The following is a 25846-nucleotide window of genomic DNA, read 5'->3' on the forward strand; positions in this document are numbered from 1 at the left end:
TCCAGTTGACGTACAAACGCCGAGATCTAGCGTGAGCCATAGTTACGCCATGCTTCGTGCAACGAGCATGGCATTGCCGCAGTGGCCTTACAAGGAACTACTCCAGTAAGCAACGCGCACACTCTCAGGATTACTTCAAATTATTATTACCATTGTCTTATTTTGATTTTCTGATTTAGACCATAGGCATCAATATAAAGCAGCCCTCACACACTATACGTTTTCAGTAAACCAAGCAAACAAGCATGAAAGTAAGAGCACAAGCGACAACAAGAGAACATAATTAAAGAGAGAAAGACTGAGAGCTAAATGATCTTTGCATGAAACTGCGACTGCAAATTATATAAAAAAGTATTGTGCCGCAATTTAGCGCAATTTTGACGAATAATGGTAGTTTCCTGCAACATTTCGATGCACAGCTTTGTGCAATGTTTCCTCTTGTGTCTTTCTTGTTCTTGTAGTGAATAAACGCATGACACTCGAGACGTATCAAACAGCATGACACGAATCAAGACGAACACTAACTACAGGTTGCAACTGAAAGCTATATTTTGTGTGATCATACACCTCGGGTGCGCATATGACAAATTTGAGGCTTCCGACAAGAGGCTTCACGAACAAGTGCAAGGAGTAAGGTACACTTGCCACTGTGACCGAAAGAAAGGAAACAAACGATCCTGCAATGTGAGAGCCGCGCTGCCTTGCATGTTTTTCGTCATCATCACAACAGTCATCATCATCTCAATGTGCTCGTGTACCGCTTTCGTTTCAGAAGAAGATCATGGCCTTGATGGACCCGGCTGCGTCATCATCGGTCAAGCAGCAGAATGCGGCGCAGGTCAATCTTCGGGCACTGCCCAACGAGTTGTCCTCTGCCGGCGTCTTCCAGGATCACCAGCCATGGGAAGGAAGGCGCCGTGACCGCTGCTACGGGCTGTTCGCGCTGTTCATTGCCCTGGCGGTGCTGGGCTGGGCGCTGCTAAGCCTCAAGGCCGACCGTACCGGCACGGCCTTGCATTCCGATCAGGATTTCTGCTGTTATCGCCTCGTGACCACCCTAGCAGAGGTAGGTGTACCCGTCTGTGCGCGTTAATAGTTCCGAATCTGTGCCACAAGCATTTTCACGCAAGGAGTGGACGGTCGGCAAGCTAGCCTACCAGTTCGACCGTAAATACTTGTGTGCAAATAATGTTTACAGCGCTATTACAGCGATAACTGTTACGGCCTCTGCTGCAACAAAGGTCTGCGTATGCCTTTGTTCTATCTGGTCCAGACCAACTAGGGCAACGCCGGCCTTAACATATTGTGGCACTATAAGCTAGTCAGGGCATTAGGAACAAGGCGACCGTGTAACAGCGGCGGCTCTGAGAAAAAGACTTGTGAAAGCAATATCTTTCTGCCCGTTTACTGCACACTCACTTCTGCCGAAGTAGTTTCTGGTGCAGAGATGCATGTTGACAGCAGGGAAATTTACTGATGAAAAGTCTTGATTCAAAGCATATTTGACGTAAACTACATTCCTTCGCTCATGGTTGCCTTCACACTGCAAGGCATTGTTGTTTAGTATGTTAGGTGCACAGCAACTTAAAAATACTTGCAAACTACAGAAAACAGCTAGTCTTGCTTCGGCCATGTCATGTCCTGCCAGTCATGCGGAATACGCAGGTTCATGTCGAATCACTCGAGGTGAGCAGCATTATAGTTAGGAAGGCCGTCTAAGAAAAATTCCCTTAGGCCACGTATAAAAGACTTCAGATGTCCACTATGAGGACGGCAGTCGCTGTGGACGCTGCATGAAATATGTTCCTCCTGCCCAAGAATCCATTTCTTTGTTCTTGGAAGTAAGTGCGTGTTACTCTCTTCCTGCTGTTGTTAACAATCACTTCATTTCCTTAAATTCATGTGCAAGTTGTTCTTGGTACTCCTTTGAAGCACCAGCATACTCAAGCGTACAGCTTGGCTTATTAGACGCGGAACAACCACTCCTCTGCTCGCAGGTGTCCAACATGAGTGTGGCCCCTTGCAGCTCGTTCCACAACTTCGCCTGCTTCCGACGCGCCGGCATCGAACGCTTGGACATCACCCTGAAGAACCTTCTGAGCGAAGTCGTGTCTCCCGTTCTTCACGGCACCGCCAGGGAGCCCGTATCCGAAGTGTTGCGTCTTTTCCACGCCAGCTGTTCTCAGACGGCCGTCGACACCGGGTTGACGTTGCTCGAAGCAGTGCGCAACTTTATTAGCACCCTTCGACTGCGAGTGCCGTTGCCCCAGGCCGACGTGCTGGCACTTCTGGGAGCCATGCAGCTCCGGTACGGCGTCGCAGTCGCAGTGAATACCACATTCACTCTGGAACTGAGCGGGAAGCCAGCCGCCCTGAACTTGACAGCGCTTGTTCTGAACAGCGTGAACGAGTACAATGCCGAACTTGTCCTACAGGTGACGAACCGTCTGCTGAACACCACCACGACGTTGAAGGAACTGACTGATCTGCACACAGACCTGGTTAGGAGGTCAAACCTCTCGTCTTCAGCCAGCATAGACTGGGACGCTCGCCGCCACCGCTCTGGGAGACAGCAGGTGCTGGACTCTGACGCTCTCTTAAGTAACTGGAAGCCTTTTCTAACTTCAGCCGGCGTTCTGGAGCGGAAAAGCCCTGTCACGATCCATGCTAGCGACGGCGCTGTACGCGTTTTGGAAGCGTTAATTGCACCGGAGCGCAGTTCCGCGGCCATTGCGTACGTCGTGCTCCGGGCGATGGAGGGTCTGTACGAGATGGAGTTCCTTACGGCGGCCCACCCGCCTGAATCTTCGGCCAACGGACACTACTGCGATGACAAAACGGAGTCCCTGCGGGCCTTATGGGCCCTGGCCACGTCTGAACGCATAAAATCGTCACAACGGAACGTCTATCTCTCTCAGGTAATCTGGCTACATAGGCGCGGTGGCAGAAGCGGCAGCGCTGAGTTGTACAAAGTGCACCTAGACGATGGACGATGGTATGGACAGTGCACCCTTTCATTACGTGTTGGTTTTGCGATCCGATTTCATCCATTATTTTTGTCCAGTCATATGCGGTGCTACACGTGTTGCTATTTTAAGACGAAGCTCGGGGCCACCTCCAATGTCCGTATTCAAATGCACGTAAAAAGCAGAAATGTTTTCGCGAGATAACCACTTGACTGCTTTGAATGAAATTTGTTGCGTTTGAGGGAAAAAGCTAAATTTTAGTGACTGTAAAGCGAAATTTTGATTTAGTACCTGGAAGCTTTTTGCAAAAGACTGTCGGAAATTGGTAAGTTGCAAATAAATTGAAGCGCGAAGTTCAGAAGTCGGTACCTCTGCGCCAACAATATATAGTGTAGTTCTGAAACCCGCGTCTTTTAGAGCATCTAAAGCTGACAAATTTGATGTATGCGTTTACAGCTCACGTGAACTTTATTAGAATGTTTACGAGCTTTTTGAGGAAGGCCTACTCACAAACTAGTGGTGAACTTCAGAGGGCTTTAATCACATCAATATTGTGCGCTTTAGATGTATCATAACATGCGGTTTAGCGAATTGATATCCTTTTTTCATTGCTGAGTTAGAGTTGTAAACGGAATTGTTTTGTTTATTGAAACTTCAGTTTTCTTCCATTTTTATAAAACAACGGACGAACTAAATATAAAATTTGCTTCGTAATTACTTTATTTTAATTATTTAAATGCAATAAGCTAATAAAATTCGGTGCAGTGGTTGCGGAGAAAAAAAGAATTTCTTCGTTCCGCTGTATTAGGACATCTGCCCCCGAAATAAAGCTTCCTCTTATACAGAGGGTTACATAATTGACATTAAATGGGAATATTCTTGCGCGAAGCGAGCGACCACGACACTTGACAGAAATAGACATGAAGGACACTTTGTACTGTTTATTTGCGCATAACTGTCGGGGTCACTTCTTTCCCGAAAGGGTCTTCCTATTTTCTGTCATGCAACAACTAAGCCCTACGACATTTCCTTAAATAATTTACTTTCGTGAGATACGGTTGAACTGGTCGCATCGAACACGTCCTCAAAGATTGTTGGGTTATCCTAGCGGCTAGCTTTCAGTCTGCCATAAAACCCTCTCATCGCGAGCAGTCGGAGGCAGTAGAAGCCGCACAGCAGCGTGTAATATGAGAGCGTGTAGCCTGGATTCTCCGTGGCAACGAAGTGCAAATTTAGCTGCAGCGTAGATAATTCAGCTGCAAGTACCTGTTCTATTTTTCTTTCATGTAATTTCACTACTTGACCCCCTCTGCTTGCTGCCTTCTGAGACGAATAAGGTTTGATGCAGAAAACCAATGACTCTATTACCCATTATAGCAGAATAACGCTTCTGGCTCTGCGAGCATTCATTACTAAGTCATTAACATAAATGGGAGCTCAGGTTCGCCATGACGGTCTGTTCAAGATTATGATTTGTATACACGCCGCTAAAGAGTTATGAAATGAATACCAGACGCCGAAATCACGATGATGTTTTTTTCCGGTTTACTATTTGTCGGCCACCTAAGCCGTTGTTTGCTACCGGTGCCTGTTCTTATGAACCAGACTGTAGTACTGCTGTGCTACAGGCCCAGCTTTGAATACTTATGACGTTCTCAGTTTTTCGAAATCCACTCTTGCATAACGTCGTCTCCGAGACACTTCATCCAAGTTGCCGGCACTCACAAGTAGATCGTTCATCAATACATTAAAGAAGCCCAAGCAAGACAACCGAGCAAGAGAGAGCACACCCTGACACGTCGTAGCCTGGCATCGCTCTATTGACTTATTTGTGCATTTTCGACTCAATACTCCACAGCTTTGCGTTGCGGAACGATTGTATTATAGTGCACATCGACAAACTAGAGTCGTTTGTTTTTTCAGGTATTCAGCCTTATGGTAGCGGTCGTGATCGACCAGACCAAGAAGTTGCTGGGCGCCAGCCGAGACAGCCTCAAGCTGAAGCACATGCTGCAAGACCTGAAGCTGCGGTCTTTCCACGAGGCCCTGGACGGATTGTCGGCGGACAAGGAAAACGTACCGGAAATGACGTCCGTCTACTGGAGCAACGTCCTCGCCGTCAGGAGTCACGCGCAGCGGCTCGCGCTTAAGCGCGCGTCCCTCGACGCCGGCACCTGGTGGACCCTGGAGCGCGGGCTGCACGACGCGAGCGCCACGGTGCGCGGCGGCGAACTGTTCGTGTCCGGAACCCTGTACTCGATGCTGCCCCGGAGAAACGACACGGACGCCTTCGTGAACGTCGCGTTGGTCGGTGCGCACGTCGCCAACGCCATATGGCGGGAAGTCTTCTCCCTGGACAGCGTCAGCCACGGAAGTCGCGAGTCGCTGAGACGCTTCAAGACGTGCGCCGTCAACCGGCTGGGCGAGAAGGCGACCGGTCTCGAGTACGCGCTGCTCTCGATACATTCTGCTGCCGAAGGGGCGAAGAGTTCCGGGTGGCACGACAGAGTCGTGCCCTGGGGCAGTGCCAGGGTTTCGGCGAGCCAGGTGTTTTACATGACTTATTTCGTGAGCAACGTGTGCGCGTTTCGACTCCGGCCGATGGGACACGATGACGCTCTGCGCCTTGGACACTGGTACATGCGGCGCGTGCCGGATTTTGTTCAGGCCTTCGAGTGCAAAGCTCTCGCGCCGCTCGTGAATGACACGTGTTCCCTGACGGAAGCGCGCATCTAGCGCGTATCTGTGGTGCCCGCATCGTTGAGCGCAAAACTATCGCATCATCTATGCCGATGGAGTATTACTGTCACCGTTTTTCTTTTTCTTTACAATTTAGAACAGTGGACTAACGAATGCGCCTTGTTATTTTGCCATATATCCGGATGCGTATCGATGTGCACGTTCATATGTTTACATGCTGCGAGAACATGAATTAAAGAAAGACATGTCCGGACGGTCGGTTGTTAGTTACAGTTCAGGTTCGAAGCACCACACATGGCAGGCGACCTAGACAGGCAAAGCAGATTTTTGTTTGCTAAATATGTTTTACCAGCATACTATAATTTCGCGCTGCGCCACGCTTCTGTATTGTGCAGCCATTCTGAGCGTAATTTCGCTTTGTGGTCTCACTGCAAAGGCGGAGCTAACGTAAAGCTCTGTCTTGGTGGCACGTATTGAATAACGCAAACATTTGTCATCCGTACGAATTTCAGCACTTTCACTTCGAGCCATCTTGCGTCGTAGTGCTGGAATGCTAATTTTATGTCAGAAAGAAAACCCACGAATGTCTATTGACTAGCCTATAAAAGAAGTAACAGGAAAGCTATGTCTTGGTTTCTCCCTGCATTTTCTTATTATGCTACCCTTAGAAGTTGGACGCGCAAAGCTAAGGTTTTTGTTACGAAACCCTGTTTCGGCGTCATTGTTTCGTTTTTTTCACTGAAGTTCTCCCGTATTTGAAGCAATAAGTTTTGTTCGTGTACAGGACGGTGCTCTGAAATTTCACCTGCGCGTTGTGACAAGTGCACCGCTAGCCAATAGCGTGACATTATACACATCTACCGCTTAAGTGTAGCCATGTGCACCGGCCGGGACCATGACAGTAATTAAACATTGACTTATTTGAGTACAGTGTTGAGCAATTTTTCAAGGACCACTTGAAACAGTGACGGACTCTGCAACGGGAAAACGACGAAGTGAATAAACGTAATTAAAAACGTCCTTGTTTCTTCAACAGCCACTCCCGAAAATGGAGGAAAGCGTGCTTTCGCTTCGGCTCGTCGAGTGGGCAAGGACTTTACTTACTCTCTGTCGAAACGACGTCTTGAGAGGGCAGCCGAAGACGCCCCAAGATACGAAGTGCGACCGGGCCCTTCAACGATAAGACGAGAAGCTCTCCGCTTGGACAAGACCGCAGGCACTTTTGGAGTCGCATGGACTAAAACAAACAGACGAGGCAAGAACGAAGTATGGCGAGGCTTTTCAGCTCTGTTTTCTCGTCCCATGTTTGTTCCACACGGCTCCCCCTCCGAGCGCACTTCGTCCGCATTTCGGGCGAACGCGATAGCAGCCGGCAGCGCTACAAGCAGAAGGCGGAGCCCGTAGCAGCACGCTCGATGTTGTCTCCGTGCTTCCCCCCGTGTTTACCGGCTCGAAGGAAGTCCCGCCGCGTTGAGGGGGGCCATCATTCGCTACGCGACAAGATATAGTCCCTCATTCGCGCCTTCCTGCGACCCTGCTTTCTTTAGTGGCTTCTACACCTGAGGTCGTCGCTGTAGACTCGTTTCCCGGCGAGCGCACATCGCGACGGACGTCCAAAGTTAGGCACAGTTAAAACTAGCGAAGCGGCGGCATGTTGACAACTGCGCTCGCTTGTTTGTATTGGTGAGAGCAGTGCCGCAGCCCTTGTTTCACTGCGCGGAACTGGCCGGCGCACGAGCGTACGGTGGGGCGGTGGCTAACGCACGAACCCGACTTGCTTTCGTTTCTTTTCTTTGCGTATCGCTTCTACTTGTGTTGTCTTCTTTAGCCTGGATTGTACGGCGGCGCGGCGAGCAGGAACAGTGGAGGAAGCCGTCGCGCCTTCTATGAAAAAGCGATCTTGCGAGCCACGCAGCTCCCCGGGGCGATCCATCTTTGAGCGGAGCGAAACAAAAGCCGAACGAGTGGCGACGCAGCTTCGAGAAGCGCGTCGCCATCGTCCAGTGAAAACATGCCGAAAGAAAAGCGTGAAAAATGAAAGAGGAAGAAAAAGGACAGAACGGAGAGGACGTTGCGAAAGCACCAGCGAAGCCACCAAATTCTCGCTGTCCGGTAGGAACGAGGCGACTCGGTGTGGTCTCTGAGCTCCTCTTGAACGTGCTGAGCGCACAAGTCCGCTCCTCGCAGTTACGCCCGAAAGAAGGACGTGGCTGAACTGCTCGATCAGTTGGTGACGAGGAGAGAGAGAGAGAGAGAGAGAGAGAGAGTGAGAGAGAGAGAGAGAGAGAGAGAGAGAGAGAGAGAGAGAGAGAGAGAAAGAGAGAGAGAGAGAGAGAGAGAGTTGCGGTCCCCCCTTGCTCTAGCGTTGCGCAAATGAACAGCCGAAATGCTCCCATACTGGTGATCACGCACGAAGCCTTGTTTAATGCACTCGCACGTTATTCGCCTGTACATTTATTAAATAGTCCGTACAACGATGTGTATCACCTGCGCATGGCGCGGTTTCCACCTTTTCACGCTGATGTGCCCGTCATTACGGTCGCACCTCTAGGCTGCGACAACCTATTTCGCGGTTGACGGTCGAGGCACACTAAATTTGTCTCCACGTATCCTCGTGCCCGTCACTTATCGTTAGTCACCGTTTCTTTTAATAAAGAGCACGCGCTGCGCTGTTCTGATTTTCAGTCGGTTCTAATAGCACAAGCTGCACAGGAAAAAGTTACGCCTCAAAACGTAGCAGAACACAAACTCGACTTTATGACCGGGAATCAGCTCAGTGAAGTTTGAATGACGCTTCCTAGCGGCGCGAGCTGCGGTTGACGTCAAGTAACGGAATGCGTTGCCGTATCGCGCGCCCTTCTTTGAGGAGCATAACGTGCTTTTAACCATTGGGCTTCGAAACCACATGAGTTGGCAACTTTGTCGCTGTGATAAACAATGTATTCCAAGTTAAGCCACGGTTCTTTAATGCTTTATTGAAGGGACATGGTTAGGCTTTCACAACTTTTATTTGAAGCCGTTATGCGTGCTTTAAATTATCCCTTTAGGGCACTCTGTCTGCGATAAATAAAAGCTAGGAACTATACGCTAAAGTAACATTATTAAGTAATTTCGTTATTTTAACGTTTGGAGCCTACCTTAATACTGAGAACTGCAAGCCAGTCGCAACCTAAGACGATGTTCATTTTGTTTGTAAGCTTCTACAAGGCTCATCGTCTAAGCTATTTGTCAAAAATATGTTCCTCAGTGCGTGTGACACGGTGTTTTAAAGCTACAATATCGACGCCAGGGACGTGCGAAAACGCTTGTTGTTGCTACTTTTTATCAAGTCTTCTTAACTCAAATAAAATAACATTCATATTTCACTCGTTCTGTATTGTACATTGCCTCCTCCCAAACACCTGGCGCACAATTTGACCAAGAAAAAAAGATGTGACGCAATCTTAGGCAAAGTAACACGTAGGCAGATCAATCGGAGTGGCAAGCTATGCTTAGAATGGAGGAACACCGTTTTCCCCGCATTGATTGGGTGAAGGCGAAAACGAAATAAAGTCAGCCGCGTGTACACGTGCTCATGGGAGCTTGTTGAAGGTCAATTCGTTACAGCACTGAGTTCTGAAGGATCGAAGGGATATTAAAAGGTCTGGAATTGACCCCTCTGGAATTGACCCCTCTGGAATTAAAATACCAAGCTGTGTTTGGGAACACGTGTGGATGAAGAAGCGCGCAAGACAAGTAGGTCACTACAAAAAAAGAAAAAAAAAAGTAAGCGAGGGAGGGATAATATCGACAGAAAATGTTAAGCCCAGAAGATAAATGAGAGTTACAGGTAAGATGGAAAGGAGATTGTAGTCGTAGTCTTTTCATACGAATTAGTAGGTTCAGTTTCTTTTTCTCCGGTGTTGATTAAACTGAAGGCAAAGTCACGAAATCAATCTACGCTTCGAGGGAGATCGCAAGGCGAAAGTACGTTTTACTGAAGCGTTACGTTGGCTCTGTGCTTTTGTCGAAGCTGAAAAAAAAAATATAGCAGTTCGAGAGTACGATGCCAGTCGTTGGAGACGATCAGTAGTGAAATACGCTTTCATTGAACGCGGGCGTTGAAATTATTCGTTTTTGTTTCAAATTTAAACTTAATGCCTCGTAAGAATGACTGCCCTTCAAAGGAAAGAACGGAAAAACTATATCGTCTCAGTTTAAAGAAAGCTGACTTCGCACTTTTATTGTAAGTGAAGAGAGCAACTAAACGACCAGAACACCCACCCAAGAAAAGCATATGTTTTAAGTAAATGGGCACGTGGAGGTTTCCTTCTTTGAACTCTTATAGTGGGGAATAGCTTAAAGAGCAAAGAAAAATAAACAGGAAGAGACCAAACGTAATTGTTTGATGATTGCCCGCCGTAATCGTATTGTGTTAATTGAAAAGTACGCTTATTTTGTGCTTTTCTACAACCGAGGAAAAGAAACCGAACAATGAGCTGTCTGTCCTAAAAGAAGAAGAAAATAAATGAACACATCAAGCACATAATTTTTTTCTTGCCATTTAAATGGAAGAAATGGAATATTTCGATCACCTCTATTGCTCCATGTTAGTCTCCATAGCAGTAACCAGGCTCACTTTCGTTGATTCACGTTGCTAATCTTTTGTTTTTCACTTCTAAACACAAGTACAAAACACCTTGAAAACGAAAATGTGTATGGGAGGAACTACGCAAACATCTAATATGCTTTCTTGCTTTCTGTAATGCAGAGAAGCTCGGTCTTTGTATGGGGTACAAGGTGAAGATGTTTTCGCAGCTTCTTGCATGCTGATTAACGCATAAAGCAAGTGACGGAGATTATAGACGGCGCCACACACGTTACAAAATTAATTTCACTCGATTTTATTCCTTTCTTATCAATGACCACTCGAGACCAACCAGTCATGTTCGGTCGGGATCTGATTATGACGCACGCCGTAATTAGGGATTCCGGGGGAACGCTGACGACCTGTTGTTTTTTTAACGTGCGTGCACCTTAATCTAAGCACGTGAGCGTTTTGAATTTCGCTCCCACAGAAGTGCGGCTGGCGCGACCGGGACCAAAACCGCGACTTCGAGCTCATGTAGCGCGACGTCATAGGCACAGGGCTACCGCTGCAGGTAAAGATCACTGAACTAAAATCAGAGAGAGAGAGAGAGAGAGAGAGAGAGAGAGAGAGAGAGAGAGAGAGAGAGAGAGAGAGAGAGAGAGAGAGAAAATAACATATGCTAAGCGGAAGTTTATCAAATAACCGTTCATCTTCCGTGCACTCACACGCTGCGGATGGCGCCGAATATTCTTGCCGATGTAATATAAACATGAAACTGCGTTCGGCACACACTCGCGTAGCGTAACCTGGTTTTAGACCTCGCATTTAGGCTCGTTAATGTTCGTTAGAGCAGATTTTTCAGGGATAACGGCACTTAAATGCAGCTGGCAGACACGCAGGTACGCCTTGCAGGTTCGCTCTTTATGCTTCGTGCATTCTCTACTGAAAATTTTCAGCCAAGCCCGAGAGACCGGTATCCTCCCCCTCACAACCTTCCCATTTACACCTCCGCGCACGCGATGCGTCTGGCTAATTCCCCTCTAGTTAAAGCTTCATCGAAGGCAGCAGCAGCAACTGCGAACGTTGGATGCCGCGAAGCCCAGATCTATGCGCACGAGAAGCCAGACTAGCGCATCTCGCAAACAAAGCCCCACTTTGCCGACATGGGAACAGCAGTTATTTATACTTGGGAGTGGTGAGATGAAAAGAAGAAGAAAAAAAAAGGCAAAAGATGAAAAGTTGTTCGCCAGGCTGCGCACACCAACCTATACTGCTCGTAGTCGGTCGTTATTAAAAGACTACGGCAGCACTCAACACCGTCCTGTAAATAGTTAACGCGAGCTTAGATGTGCGCTACGACCAGGTGTTGGCAAGCGTCTATTAAATATAATGCGCCTGGTGGCGCTCCGTCTAAAATAAAGTTGCCGACTATGCAGGAGTGTTGTGGTATAAAAGGCTAATGACTCCTTACATAAAAAAAAGAAAGAGAGGAAAAGGAAACAACGCTCGTCAAAGAAGATTATGCAGAGGTCGTTAGCGGGTAGAGATCCACCGTGCAAATACGGCGATAAAAGAAATAGAGCGGTGCGTACAGGTAAACAATTTTGATTTTTCGAGAACTCGAAGCTAGCGGAGGATTAGCAGGTGTTCGTGATGCGCTTATTTGCTTACACTTGAAGCAGGAAGCGGTAGTAAGCGGTGGGGCGCTGTAAATAGGTAGAGCGTAAAATGTGCGTAGCGGAAGGTCCACGAAAATTATTTAGCCATCGCTGGGCCAGTTTTGAGATTTTAGAGCGGCACGTTGACTTGCATTAACGCGTAGAGCTTTTGAAGAAAGGAAGTGTGACCGGGGCTGTTCATAGTCGCAGTGCGGAACAACGAGATAGTCTTCCTCCTCTCCTATTCTTGTTACCGCGAATTTTCTATAGGGACGTACCTGAAGCGAGAAACGCGTGGCAGAGCTTTAAATAGTATAAAGGAGTATCTTGTTTTCTATTAGAATTTTTGATGAAGAGTAATAGAAGTAACGTAGAAACATATCTAATTAACGTGCTCCTCGCTAAGTTGTTAAAAGCCAAAGGAAACGCGAAAAGCAACATAGCATTTACAACTGCGATGGCTTTACAACAGCACCAAAGAAATACCAGTGCCATGTGCAGTTCTTAGTACAATAATGGAAACATAATCAGCTCCATAAATCTTGTGACATGGTGATTAGTTTCCTTATGCAGTCTGTTTAGGGGACGCAGTCATTTTTAATAAAAGTGCCAAAGCACGTACTGCACATCGCTGGCAATATGGACGAGCTGGTTTTGGGGAGGCGTGAACTATTTCAGGCGCACGTGATGGCGTGATGTTGAATTAAATATGCGTGCAATTATTGTGAGACAAACGAGGTGTAGACACGCGAAATAACTACCGGCCCAAGATGTTTCCTGTCGGTAGCTCTGAGCTTTGCACAGTGCGCAAACGTAACGCTTAATACAATACCTCTTGTTCGAAATAGATTTAACCATCGAGTTCTTACAGCTTACAATTCTTCTTCGGCATTGCGGTGGGTTGGAGCTATTGCGTGCGTTTTTGCGCGACTCAGAGCTCTAATCCCGTTTCGTGAACAAGGATCCGAACGAAATACGTGTTGACGACTGACAATTTTCTTAACGACAGGTTGTAGGAGGGCAGAGCTCCCTGCTTTAACTAGGAAGATGTATTTTTGAAAGTCTTGTGCAGCCATTTTATTATTGGTTCCGTGGGGCGAACTTCAAGAACCCGAAAGAGAATGGACGGAACCGTTGCATGATCTTCTTTCCTGGGAAATAACATCGCGATACTTGCGTTCTGTAAATAACACTTTGCCGTTGAACTATTGTGCATGCAACAAAGCCTACTTGTTTGGATAAGGAGCTCTATTTTATTCTGTCTGCCATTAAACGCTGGCTTGCTTGTGACATCATTGTGCTGGCGTGTGCGGGAGTAAGGATGCTTGCCTAAAATGCGAGAGTTGCGTAATCCTGACTTCGCTTTCCAAGTCGTGCAGATTCCGCGAGTTTTCCAACTCGCGCCGTCGATGAAACTATAAAAAGAAGGGAAAAAAAAGAAGAAAAGAAACTGAACTTGAATAAGGAATAAAATGAGAAGAAGAAGCAACCCAAACAACTTCCTCTGTGTTGTCCGTGTCATTTTTCTTGTGTCCGTGTTTTTATGCGTCTGCCCTTTCGTAGGTGCCTTTCGTATTCTTTTAGATAATTGAAATCAGAAACGCTGTCATGTTGGAAGTAGCTTACACAGTTAAGGCTGCTGTCGATTACACCCATTAGGACGTAAAAAGCGCACTGAATTGAATTATAATGTCAAGCTTTAGAACAAATATGAGTTATGTAAAATATAATACGTTCACAAAAAATCAAGAAACTTTCGCGCTAATTTTATCTGCTTAAGTGCAGTGTTAATAAAGTTTGTTAAACGAAATGCAACATGTATATTTGTTACGAAGTTGCTAAGTAGTACACTCGTTCTTTTTATGCAGGGAACATTATTAAAGCAATTTTCGCGGTTGCTTACGACGGCACTACTATTAACAGGAGTTTTAATGAGGCTGATAGGATTAAGTCACCGTCTGTGATCCGGACTGAGTGACCGATCGATATCACGAGTGGACTTTCTCTTGTTTTTTAAATATTTCTCTGCCCTTTTCCCTTTCCCCAGTGTAGGGTAGCCAACCGGGCTTAGTCCTGGTTAACCTCCCTGCCTGTCATTTATCATTTGCTCTCTCTCTCACTTAAAAATAAATCAAGGTTTGCCTCCAGATGAAGTTTTCTCTCAAATTACAGCCATTGGAACTGAAGGAAACGTAAGATAACGTGACTGCGAAGAAATAAGCGAAGCGTCAACTCTTGCCGGAAGACACTGAACACAAAAGACAGGGGCACGTAATTTTTGCACTGATTGTTTCAGGCGAAATGCGATTAAAAAAAAAAGACAGACGTATAGCGAATCATAAGCAACAAGCAAAGATCCAGAGAATGCTCGTAATCTTGCTCCCGACTTGACCACGTTCCGAAATCTCCCACTTTTCCTACTCTAGAAGAATGAAAAGACGTGAAAAAAGAAATGTATTGTCCTTCGTTCACCATTGGTCGCGACTGCATTGCCTTCTTCACGGCATTTAAGCGCTTTCATTGCGACTTCAGCCGCCTCTGGTAAGTTTATTACGGCTCCTCGCGATTAGCGTGACAAACGGGCGCATTCTCGAGGCATACGTCGAACCGAGGAGGAAGAACGGGCCGCTAGTTACCACGCAGCGGCGCTGAAGTGCGTGGAACGAGCTTCGCGAAGGGACGCCGGCGGGTCTGGGAACGAGCGATCTCCGTTTGCCGCAACCCTGGCTTTTGCCGGAGCGCGTCTCGTCGACGGTGTAGATAATGGCGTCTTCGCGCACCTCCCAACCGGCACGGAGCCGCCGCCGCTCCCCCCTCAAGAAAAAAAAAGAAAAAAAAAAGAAAAAGAATTACGCGAGATGCGATGGCCGGTTGGGAGAGATATTGTGAGTGGTGGTAGGCGTGTGGGGGGGGGGGTAGTCATAGAGAACACGAGAGAGAAAAAAAAGTAAACGGGACAAAGACAAGGAGAAGGAGAAGCGGCGTTCGAGAGCACCGGACGCGGGGTTGATAACCGCGATTAATGCAGGGTCCCGCGGCTAGCGGGGGCCATAAGGGAATGGGAGAGCGGGTGTAGGGGAAAGTGGGGTGGGTGGGAAGGAGATTTATAGAACGCCCCGTCGAACGGATTCGGCGTGCATATCTTGAGCGCAAGCACGTGCCGCTAAGCTTTCCGTGTCTTGCGAGTGCGGTGCACTGCGGCAACGCGCTGTGGCAGAGGAGCCTGCGATCGAACTCCGCACATCTTCGGGAGAAGACGCGGGCGGATCGCACCGGCTCGTGCGCAGGGGCGAAGCCTCGCGGGAACGCGTCCGCGCGGTAATTGCGAGTTCTGGGCAGCCGGCGTACTGCAACCTCGCAGCGTGAGAAAGTTTAGCCTTTAGTGAAAGCTAATCCTTTCTTGACTATGTAAGCGGTGGTTACTTTCCTGCGCTGTCTCCTTAATGTGCGGCGATAACGATGCAGTATGTTGCGGGTCGCGGTAGAAAACTGCTAGTTAGTGTGGCAGTGAACGTGTTAGCGCTGATTTGCAAAGGTAGCAGTGCTCCGTCTTTTCGATCTGAATACGAACACACACGAGTGTAAACAAGTCAGCATGCCACATGCTAAACCATTTATATGCCGGAAGACATTCCCGGGAAGATGTCATACCACGCCTAAATGTAGTTGTCTTTCTTTCTTGGCGCAGGCAATAAATATAAGCCGTGTCTTGCGTTGTAACCGAAATTACGGCTAATGAGATGGGCTATTCTATAGGAAGGAAAAAGTGATTAGTCAGATTCTGTAGCGAGGGCTTCCGTTCGAAAGCGACCGCGGTTAAGGAATTGAGGATAAGATGATTAGTACTGTTCCTTAGGTTTCTTTCAAAGGATAATTAGTACACATATATTATATTAGTTCTTTACCGGCAGGCACAAGCGAATTTGCGGAGTCTCCGTGGCGGTGTTCATTAGATTATGCCCTACGGAGGAACGGGAATGTAATTGACGCTGTAGCATGACCTGCATGCGCGAAGAAAAAAAGAAAGGAAAAAATAAATAAACGCTATTTAAGGATATTTCCTTGCGGTTTATGACTCGCGGTTAGACTACAAGCGGCGCGAACCGAACAAATGCATCACGATATAAACACAAGTTAGAAAAGTTAGAAAAGAAAATTAGAATGTCTACAACTGGCTTTTGTTCTCCTGAAGTAACTTTAACCTATGCAGCGTCATTTGCAGATTCATTAAGCATGTCAGCCAGCGTTGCTTGATACGTCCTGGCTCATGTGGTTCTTGCAATATAATGAGGGGGTTAATCAAGTAGTCGGTTGGCTTCAGGTTCGTGATGCATCAGCTTCCTTCTTCTCTTTTTTTTCTCTTGTTTTCCTACTTACGCTACTTGTGTAGTCAACGACGAGATATCGTGCTATCCTGTTTTTGGAGCTCTCATTTTCCATTTATCTTGTGCGAAAAAGCATCGACGCCTTTTTGTTCCCGTTTGTCTGTGTTCTGTTCTTTGTCGTCGTTTTACTTTAGTCATTGGGATCTGTCGTCTTATTATTTGCTTTCTCTTTTCTTCCCTTTTTTCTTTCTTCCGTTTCTATGTTTTTATTCTCTCCTCCTTTAAGAGCAGCTGGGCTTGCTATCTGCAGCTGCCGGCTCTGTTCCTTTTTGTTTTCGAGCCTACAAACCTAATGATGATGACGGTGCTGACAATCAATCAATCAATCAATCAATCAATCAATCAATCAATCAATCAATCAATCAATCAATCAATCAATCAATCAATCAATCAATCAATCAATCAATCAATCAATCAATTGCCTATCGTGGTACCCAGGAACAGCTATCTAGCCTTCGGAATGGTAGCCTTAAAAATGAATTCCCAAAATACAATATACAGAAAAGACAAATGTGGCAGACAAAACATGAAAAAAAGAAACAAACACTAAACATATAGAAATTCAACACACACGTTCGAACATATGAGACACGAAGCTTTTGTGAAACAGTTAATTAAATGCCATACAACTGATTCTATTATGCAGAGTTTTGCACCACAGTGGTTACGTGCCGGCCGGGCAAGACGCGGTGACTCCCACCCAAGTGTACCACGTGACCACACATTGTACATTCTCTGGGATTGGCCCACTTTGCTATGACATTGTCTCTATGGTCGGCGCGAAGACTAGGCTGGCTAGATCCTGGAGACAGTGCCATGATAAACTGCACTTCGCTAGGCGAGAGAACGACCAAGCAGAAACGCCAAATCCCGGGCACGCATGCATATTAAGATTTGGCTTAAGAAAAGGAGTTGTGCTCTTGATGACGTATACTCTTGCAGCGAGAATGTTTAGGTACCATTTGCTGCATGAACTGGGTAATTCCGCACGAAACAATGCCAGCAGCCAGCACTTCTGTCGGGGTACTAAAGTGAGTGCTGTTCCGTGTGTGAGCTATTCGGCAAGACAGCAGCAGCAGCGGGGAAGTTGAAGGAAGAGGCAAAGAAAGCTTCGCTTTACAGAAAGTTTGAAAGATTCGCGCATGCTGATGCTCGTACAAGCGCCATTCATCTTACTTCGTTATTAGTCCTAACGTAGTGCCAGCGACCTAGCCAGTTCGACATTTGCATTTTCTCTAGAGCAATTCAATTGCTCAATGTTCAGTTCACATACATCCTCTCAACAGCTACAGTGCTTGCTCGAAGTGCGCGTCAACTATATACCTTTGGCCTCGCCACACAAAGAACGCTCGGAGCTGATGTTCCGTGCCCCGCGCGCTAGGCTGCACAGAACAAGCAGCTGGGCGGGACAACTATAGGAGCAGCGCTCGACGCCAAAGTCCGCGGCGTCGCCCCGAACAGCCTCCTTCTACGGTGGTAGCGGCAGCGGTGGGGTGGCCATCCTCTACGCGCTCTGCAAGATCCGGTCGTTATCGGCGCCGATAAAGCCGCCGACGCGCTCGCTCTCCAAGCGGTGAATGGATTCGGAACGGGCCGGTGAGAGAGATAGACGCCCAAACAAAAGGAGGGAGGCAGAAACAAGCGAGCGAACGTACAAAATCGAGAGAGACAAGACGAGAGACAGTGCACACAAAACAACGGACGGCGAAATAACGGAGCCGGATAATTGCCGTCACCGCCAGAGATTGCGGGAAGAAGGGACGAAGAAGGGAAAAAGGAAGGAGTAATGGGTAACTGCGTGGCGTAAAGGCGGCGACCGGGCGGACTATAAGTGTGGCATTCGAAGAAAGCTCTCTCTCTCTCTCTCTCTCTCTCTCTCTCTCTCTCTCTCTCTCTCTCTCTCTCTCAGTTTTCGTAACTCCCTTTGCTGGGCTCTTTGGTAGGAGGAAGCAGACGCGGGCAAGTCAGCGCGTCGTCGGCGGGGCGAGCCAGAGCAGCCGATCCGAGAAAAGGTATTAGAGCCGCGATAACTTGATTGGGGACTTGAAGGCTGAGCCAGAGCAGAAGGACCTGCGAGGCCTGCTTGCTTCGTGGCTGGGTTCGATATAGGAATGGACGACGCTCTTGGATCAGCTTTAGCTCGGAGGTGTTGCTCTCTCTCTCTCTCTCGATTAACGCAGGCAGCCCTCGGCCTGGTGTTTCTCTCGTCGCGGCCTTACTGCGTGCGCGCGCGGGCTTTAACGAACGGTATACAGCTGCGCTGGAAAAGGAGGACCCGCGAGAGTGGCATCCTAATTGACTGATTAGCGTCTAGTTCGGCGGGACGTCGTCGCTTGCACTTCCTTATTAAATTCCGTTTCTGTTGCCCCTCGAGAATGCACTCGCATAGCATAGGGTTAAGGAAGCGTACTAATACTCTAGATTGTGTTGCTCTGCGATAAAATTCATTCCTTGCGTCAACCATCGGCGGAAGTACTGCTTATTTCGCAGCGAGTCTGTGCCTGCACCTCTCGGGGCGGATTTCGACGCTTTTCGCTTGTAAGGGTGTTTTGTGATTGGCAGGGCCGCCTTCGCTAAGAATATGTCCAGCATCAGGATTGGCTATAGAATTTGCGCTTTGGCACAATTCTCGTAAGAGCCCTTTGTCAATACGGGTTCTGTTACACAGGCTTGTATGGAATGGGCGCTGTGTGGAACGTGCGCCTTGATAAAAAGAATCGGGGGCCGAATTCAAAAAAGATTTTCATGCGTAAATCCTGTTTTTTACTGACTGATTGCCTTCGCTAATAATATGTCCTACATCCCTATTGGATGGCACGAACTCTTTTAGCGTAAGAACGTTTTGTGGATACGGGCTCTGGAGCGGAATTCACAAAGCCTTTCGTTGGTAAGTGCTCTTCGCGATTAGCTGGCTGCCTTCACTAATATTATGTCCAACATCAGCATTAATTGGAATTCGCTCTTACGAACAATTCTAGCTGAACAGCTTTTTGTGAATACGGGTCTTGGCTCGTGTTCAGCAATAGCTCTCACGCTAAGATTATCCGTAAAAGAAAGTTTCTGCCAATCCTGATGTTGGACACATTATTAGGAAGGCGGCCAGCCAATGGGAAAGAGCATTGCAAATGAAGACGTCTGTGAAATTTGGCTCCCATGCCACAAATACTCTCTATTGATCTTCATCTGTACAGAGTAGCCTGGCAACAGAAGCTGTTTAGCTTGTGTGAAATGAGCACCACGCAGAATGTCCTACTGAACAAAGAAAAAAAAATGTTATTGGTTCTTAGGTGTGTGCCAAAAACGTGAAAAAGTTCGTGTCGATTTCTCTAACGTTTTCAACACTGGGGAAAAATGTTCTCGAAACAGTGGAACGATATTAAATTTCCGGCTCGAAAAGTTCGGACACGTAGATTCCCTCTCAGATTATCGCGTTAGTACAACTAAAAGCTTCCACTTCCTTCGCTCTTAAAGTAAATGCCAACAAGGACAAAAAATGCGCTGCCTGGATCTCCGACTTTTTTTCTTCTTTAACACCGTGAGATAATAGGGCGAAACATAAAAGGCGGCTTGCCAGGCAAGGTACTTTAAGGAAGCGCAGCAACGACTTCATTTCACCGGCAGCCCATCAGGACTTCGACAGGAGACGGAGGCGGCGGGCGGGAGGATCGAAATGAGTCCTATTTATCGGCTCCTGCAGGAATGCGCTTTAATGCGACGTTGACAGATTAGCGCCGCACTACCCGCCATAAGGAGGCCGCCAGATGCTTTGCGAAGGAATTTAACGCAGCCTTCCCGAGTCTCTCTCTCTCTCTCTCTCTCTCTCTCTCTCTCTGCGAGCACGATTCTTACTCGGTGAGCTCTTCGCCTTTCGCTGGTGGCTTATATGCGAGTGCGTCGCGAAGCAATGCTCACTCGAAGCCCACAGTGTTCTTACCTTTTCCTTTTTTGAACTGGTATTTGCATGCATTCGTTCCCCAATAGGACTAGAATGGTGGATGATAGGTGAATTGAAGAAAACCCTGGAATTGATAACACAAAAGGCGAGGAACTTTCATTCGTTTCGAGGTCTGGGAAGTCTGCAAATGTGCTTCAATCGTGCTGAAAATTTGGTGCCCTCTTTTGGAAAGCCCTCCGACAACAATGGTCCGCCGAGTGGAAGATTCTATTGTGCGGCAGTGGGCAGCGTATTCAGTGCGCTTGAGCGGTGGTTGCGCAAGATACTTGAGCGAGGTCCAACGAGCAAGTTGGGTAAGGCTTCTTGAAAGCGATGGAACAGGCGACGAGGAAAAAGGAGAGAAACAATGAGAGGGAAACGGGCAGCATAGCGCGAGTATACGCAATAGCGCGAGTATAACAGCAATAGCGCGAGTACGCGATATGTATGCACTGCGTAGCTGCGGTACCCAACGCCCGTATTTTTTGGAGCCGGAGAGGGCAACAAGCCACGTAGTGAAACTCATCCGATTGTGCCAGCTGAGTTTTTAAAATCGCGGAGGGAGAGTGTACCTGTCGCGGCTAGCCTTAGTTTCTATGTTTGCGCCATGCTGCTGTAATGGTCAGCAATTCTACATAAAGCGCCCACCGACAGCTCTCGTCAATTTATTATCAGCGTTTCTCTTTCGCAAACGCCCTCCGCGATTGGCTACTGACGTGACAATCAACTGCTTACCGCGCCGATTGCTATCATGAGTGGCAGGCACCCCAACTCCTATCACTCAGGAGATACGGACCCAGGGAGCCGAATTCACCAAGCTTTTCGTTCCTAAAAGTTGTTTCTCACAGGTCGGCCGCCTTCACTGATGATGGGTTCCCTGTTGCTATTGACTGGTGCTTCTCCTTACCAATTGATCTTTAACAGAATAATTGCTTCGTGAATTCAGGCCTTTGTCCCTGAAGAATCTGCACACAGGGTGCCATTGTCTGCGCAAAATCGAACACGAAAAATTCGAGATAGAGTAGAACGCCTTCTTTTGCACCTTCCACGTGCGTGTGCGATTGGCCCGACATTTCATGGCGAACGCGACCTTTCATGCCGCAGCATGTTGTGCGACAGGAGGCGCCACGGTGTCCCCATGCATTGAACTAACCCCGCCCGAAAAAGCTCAAAATATTTACTTGTCGCTGGCTCGAATTGATATGTGAATACGCGGCAGTATTTCAGCATATCATTTCATGAATGACTCGTGACATTAATGTGAGCGTAATTGTGTGCATTAATCCCGTAAACGATGCTTCTATAGTATTGAGAAGATGTTGAGAGGGCATAAGTGTCGTTGGATGGGCATTTCGTTTACGTTGCCAGGAGTGTCTTCATCCTGTCGTATTTACAGTACTACATCTTATATTCACAACCAAAAATGCGAAAAAAAAAAAGGGCTCAACAGCGGTTGGCATCGAAGAAAAACAAGGGTTTCGGGGTTGTGTTAGCGTACCATGTGGTGGCCTTTTCTTTCTTCGATGTCAACCGTTGTTTAGTCGCTTTAACTTCATCTAGGCCGCGTTACCCTGCTTTAGTGCCATCTTACTATTACATACAGCCCTTTACTTAACCTTTACTTTCACCCGCCGTGGTTGCTCAGTGGCTATGGTGTTGGGCTGCTGAGAACGAGGTCGCGGGATCGAATCCCGACCTCGGCGGCCGCATTTCGATGGGGGTGAAATGCGAAAACACCCGTGTACTTAGATTTAGGTGCACGTTAAAGAACCCCAGGTGGTCGAAATTTCCGGAGTCCTCCACTACGGCGTGCCTTATAATCAAAAAGTCGTTTTGGCACGTAAAACCTCATAATTTAATTTTTAACCTTTACGTTATCTTTAGACCGCACTATCTCCGGGATCGACCCATATTTCTCATTGAGTCAAGCCACACTTACGGTGCCGGTTTTAGGCGCCCGCAGTTTGAAGGCGTGCATCTGGATTTAAGTTCTGAGTTTTCGCTCTAATTACGATTTATTGCTGCTCCACACATAGTTCTACGTTAACTCCGTGCGTTTTTTGCGTTCCAAAGCTTAATTTCGTTGTCGTACGTGCACTAGAAGGCATCAAATTGTCTTATTTGACGAGGCGAAAGTGGCCATATACTCAGATACAACGAACCCCCAAATCGACCTGAAGTCGACAAAAAAAGACGTTGTCTTTAAAAAGCCATTAAAGAATAAAGAAAAGAGTATACACGAAAAAGTATTTCATAACAAAACTTAACAAAATCACGTACCGTCCTAATACCTAGATGACCATGCCTGAATTTTAGGTGAACTGACATTTTCTGTTTTGTGTAAATGGAAGTGAGTTTTACTTTAAGCAGATGAACGTAGGCCTCTTTTCTTTCGAATATTTTTTTTTCATTACACGTTGACATAAACGAACGCTTTACGTTGCAGGACGCCCATGACCTTGTGAGATCGCGAAGTCTGTTCTAAGCAAGAAATTTGTCGAGATGATTATGCGGCGCGCCTTAGAGGTTAGCGGGGCTTGTCGAGAGACATCGACCTGAAAAATCTCATGGGGACTCATTAAAACTCATTCGTACGCGGGCTCCAGCTTAAGCGATTCACGAGGCATCAAGCTGCCCAGAATTTCCTTAACTAACGCCATGCTTGTGTTTGTGATTTCGATTCACGCTCTCTAGGTGCAGGTTTTCATACTGAAATTGCATTATGAACTTCCTTCCTCGGTGACGGGTCACAGTAATTCCGCAGTGCAAACAACCATATTCAGTGATGTGTTTTAGGCTATTTAACTTAACTGATCACACTTTGATAGTTTTAACAGCCGCGAGAAAGGGAATCGAAAACCACTTATCATCTATCATTGTCTATGCGCTCTGTCAGAATCATATCAGTTTAAGGAATAATATAATCAGAATGCTGTCTTTCTCAGGAGTAATATAGAACTGCAATGTCGTACAGAAATGGTTGCTATGCAGGAAAAAAACCTGCTATAAATAATTATAATAGAAAAACACAAACTACACGGGGCTTCATTAAACGTATATTTCATGCGACTTGTTGCACAAGATATACAAGCATATACGTATATGCGTTTTCTTTAAGAAAACGTCTGTGGCTACAAGCTCAGGATAAGCTTCTTTATTGAGCACGTGCTCAAAAAACAAACGCTGCTTTTCTGAAGAAGTTCAAGTAGTTGTCCTTTTCTTTTTGTCTACATTATTTTTTACTAGTTGCAGCAGTAATTGCAGTGGTGCCCGAATTGCGTAACGTCGCCTTGCAGTTGAGGTGTTCGGGACTAGACATTCTAAATTTGCCGTAGTGTCGAGCTCATTAGGTCGGTTTAGCTATCAGCCAGCTCTGTAATAGTATGCCGTTAAAATTCGCTCTAAGTAACAACGGATATTCAAAGAACGAAACCAATCATGAGGTTAGTTAATAGAGCGTAATACAAAAGGTCCGAAGCCAGGCTTAGGAGCGTGATAGCTGGTAATCCATTAATAGAGTCTCAAGCTGCCCTTTAAACCATACAATGCATCATGCCCGCTTGCGTTTCTGGACTTGGAGGATCGATCGCATAAAACTAGCTACACAATCCTATCTCCACGCACAGAGGTGGTGTGATGAAACAACTCGCACGGGCTTCCAAACTTCTCTTACAATTTGCAACTTTGCTTGACTCGGTTAGTGACTTGGCCTCTTTGACGAAGTGAATGGTTGCCGTTATGGCGCTGTTCGACTGTGGGCCACTATCGGGAATTGTTATCTCGGGCCTCTGGTTTCACCGCAGTGCCAATGTGCTCGCCGCGTGTTGAAGTCTAGGGGCCATTTCTTGCATAAGAATGGGTCTAACGCAACACTTCGGGGAGAATCGTGGCTCCTGATGCATATACCTTGTGAAGTCACCTTCCACTCCAACGACACCAGTGTCCCTGTACTGGTCACCTCTCCTACCCCGTCGCATCCTCCGATGCCCAATAGCATTTCCGAACTCAATAATGAATGGAGCCTTCTTTATTATGAAGAGACTTTCATTTCTGCCTTTTTGTAATCATAACGCCTTCCTAAGTGAGCGTTCTTCGCGCCCTGCTACAGCACCAGCCAGCTATTGTAGCTGTCATGATAACGTTTAATTCCGTGATAAGTTTTCTACGTTAGTGACGTTTTTATGCGCTCTGCTGAGAAGCAAACTATTTCAACAGACTGCTCATACTTTTCAAAGGTCATGCCCTGACTCATTATTACGCATGGTTGATGCACATTCGCAAATCTATGTCAAGTTCTTAGGATATTTATAGAGTGCGTGTAGCGCGTTTCTTTTCTTGTAAGCGGTTGTGAGAGGTTTTGAATATTTGTATTATTTTATATATAGAGTTATCTCGCTTTTGTTTTCAGCTACGACTTTGCGATGGCAGGCTATTTAGTAGTCAAACTTTTCGTGATGTCGCACTTAATAAACTACGTGTAATGCGGCTGGAACTACCGTACTGCTGGAGGAACTAGCTCACCGAAATGAAGGAGCAGCCACAGCACAGCAGCACTCCATGGTTGGGCGGGCTGGCTGCGTTGCCCCGGACTCCTGAAGGGAGACTTCATTCTGGCTCCTTCAGCATCCTCGGGATGACGTCATCAGCTTCCTCCCTGGCGCCACTTCGCCGTGTTGCTCGCGGCCGTAAGCTCGACCTGCAAAAGGAGATGCAAAAGAGTTACGTTGTGCGAGGCGAGATCAAAAACGAGTTGGCAAAGAATGTCGTGGCCTTTCTTTTCCAGCACAAGCCACACGTAAGGCGCTTGCCTGTATCTGCAGTTCAGATTTCAGTACGTGTTGTTGATCTTTAGCTTAGCCGCGCAATACATTGGCCATCAACACTTTCTTCTGCATCGCTCTCTTCTTTCATCTCACTATCCAACCTGAAAAATGGAACGCGCACGAACCTTAATTGACGCTGTCAGTATAGGATCTTATGGCTCCTCACAAACGGTAGCTTCAGCGTGGGCGGCAACACATCCTCGGTGATCGACACTGAGAAACGGCATTGCAAAAAACGCAGTGTATGCGGTGTCTTCGCGCCTTCTTAGCAAAAGATGGGGATGCGAGTGTGCCTGCCACGCAGACACTGCGGGCTATGGCGTTCTTCTGCTTCACCAGGTCGTGGGCTCGACACCCGGCCGCCATGGCCGCATTCGTCAAGCGCGCAATGAGACGCGGAGTGAGAAAACGCTCGTCTGGTTAGATTCAGGTGCAGAAATTGTCCAGTTGCTCCAGTGAATCTGTTTGTGTTCTGATTTCTTATCTCTTTTATTTTAGCGCGCTTTGCAAATCTTCTGCCTTCGTTTCCTGCGCGCTTCCCGCCTCCTCCCCTTTTGAGCAGGCCGAGCGTTGTGCACCTTCCCGAGGACCAGATGTGAGCGTGTCGCTCGGTCATCGACATTTCTCGTGATAGTAATAACGATTATGTAAGACGGTTACACAGCTGCGGAAGGAACGAGTTTTAATTGGTTGGGGAATTTGCAGAAAGAAAAGACGTATGCATGACAAAGACATTGTCTCGGTGCATCCTAGGTGGACGGGACGTCAGAGGCTTGACAGCAGTCTGAATAAATGCATCACGGCTGTCTG

The 25846-nt window shown here is 47.2% G+C and overlaps 1 protein-coding gene across 1 annotated transcript in view; it reads right to left on the reverse strand.

The window, feature by feature from the left end:
- Nucleotides 1–24898, reverse strand: part of LOC142582712 (neuronal acetylcholine receptor subunit alpha-10-like) — a 62255-nt gene extending 37357 nt beyond the window's left edge. Inside the window, exon 1 of the mRNA XM_075692676.1 lies at nucleotides 24735–24898. Within this exon, the coding sequence (XP_075548791.1) occupies nucleotides 24735–24822 (88 nt within the window). The 5' untranslated portion in view covers nucleotides 24823–24898. The remainder of the gene's footprint in view (nucleotides 1–24734) is intronic.
- Between the last annotated feature and the right edge of the window lie 948 nt (nucleotides 24899–25846).

Source organism: Dermacentor variabilis, chromosome 5, assembly GCF_050947875.1.
Source record: "Dermacentor variabilis isolate Ectoservices chromosome 5, ASM5094787v1, whole genome shotgun sequence".
Lineage (NCBI taxonomy): Eukaryota > Metazoa > Arthropoda > Arachnida > Ixodida > Ixodidae > Dermacentor > Dermacentor variabilis.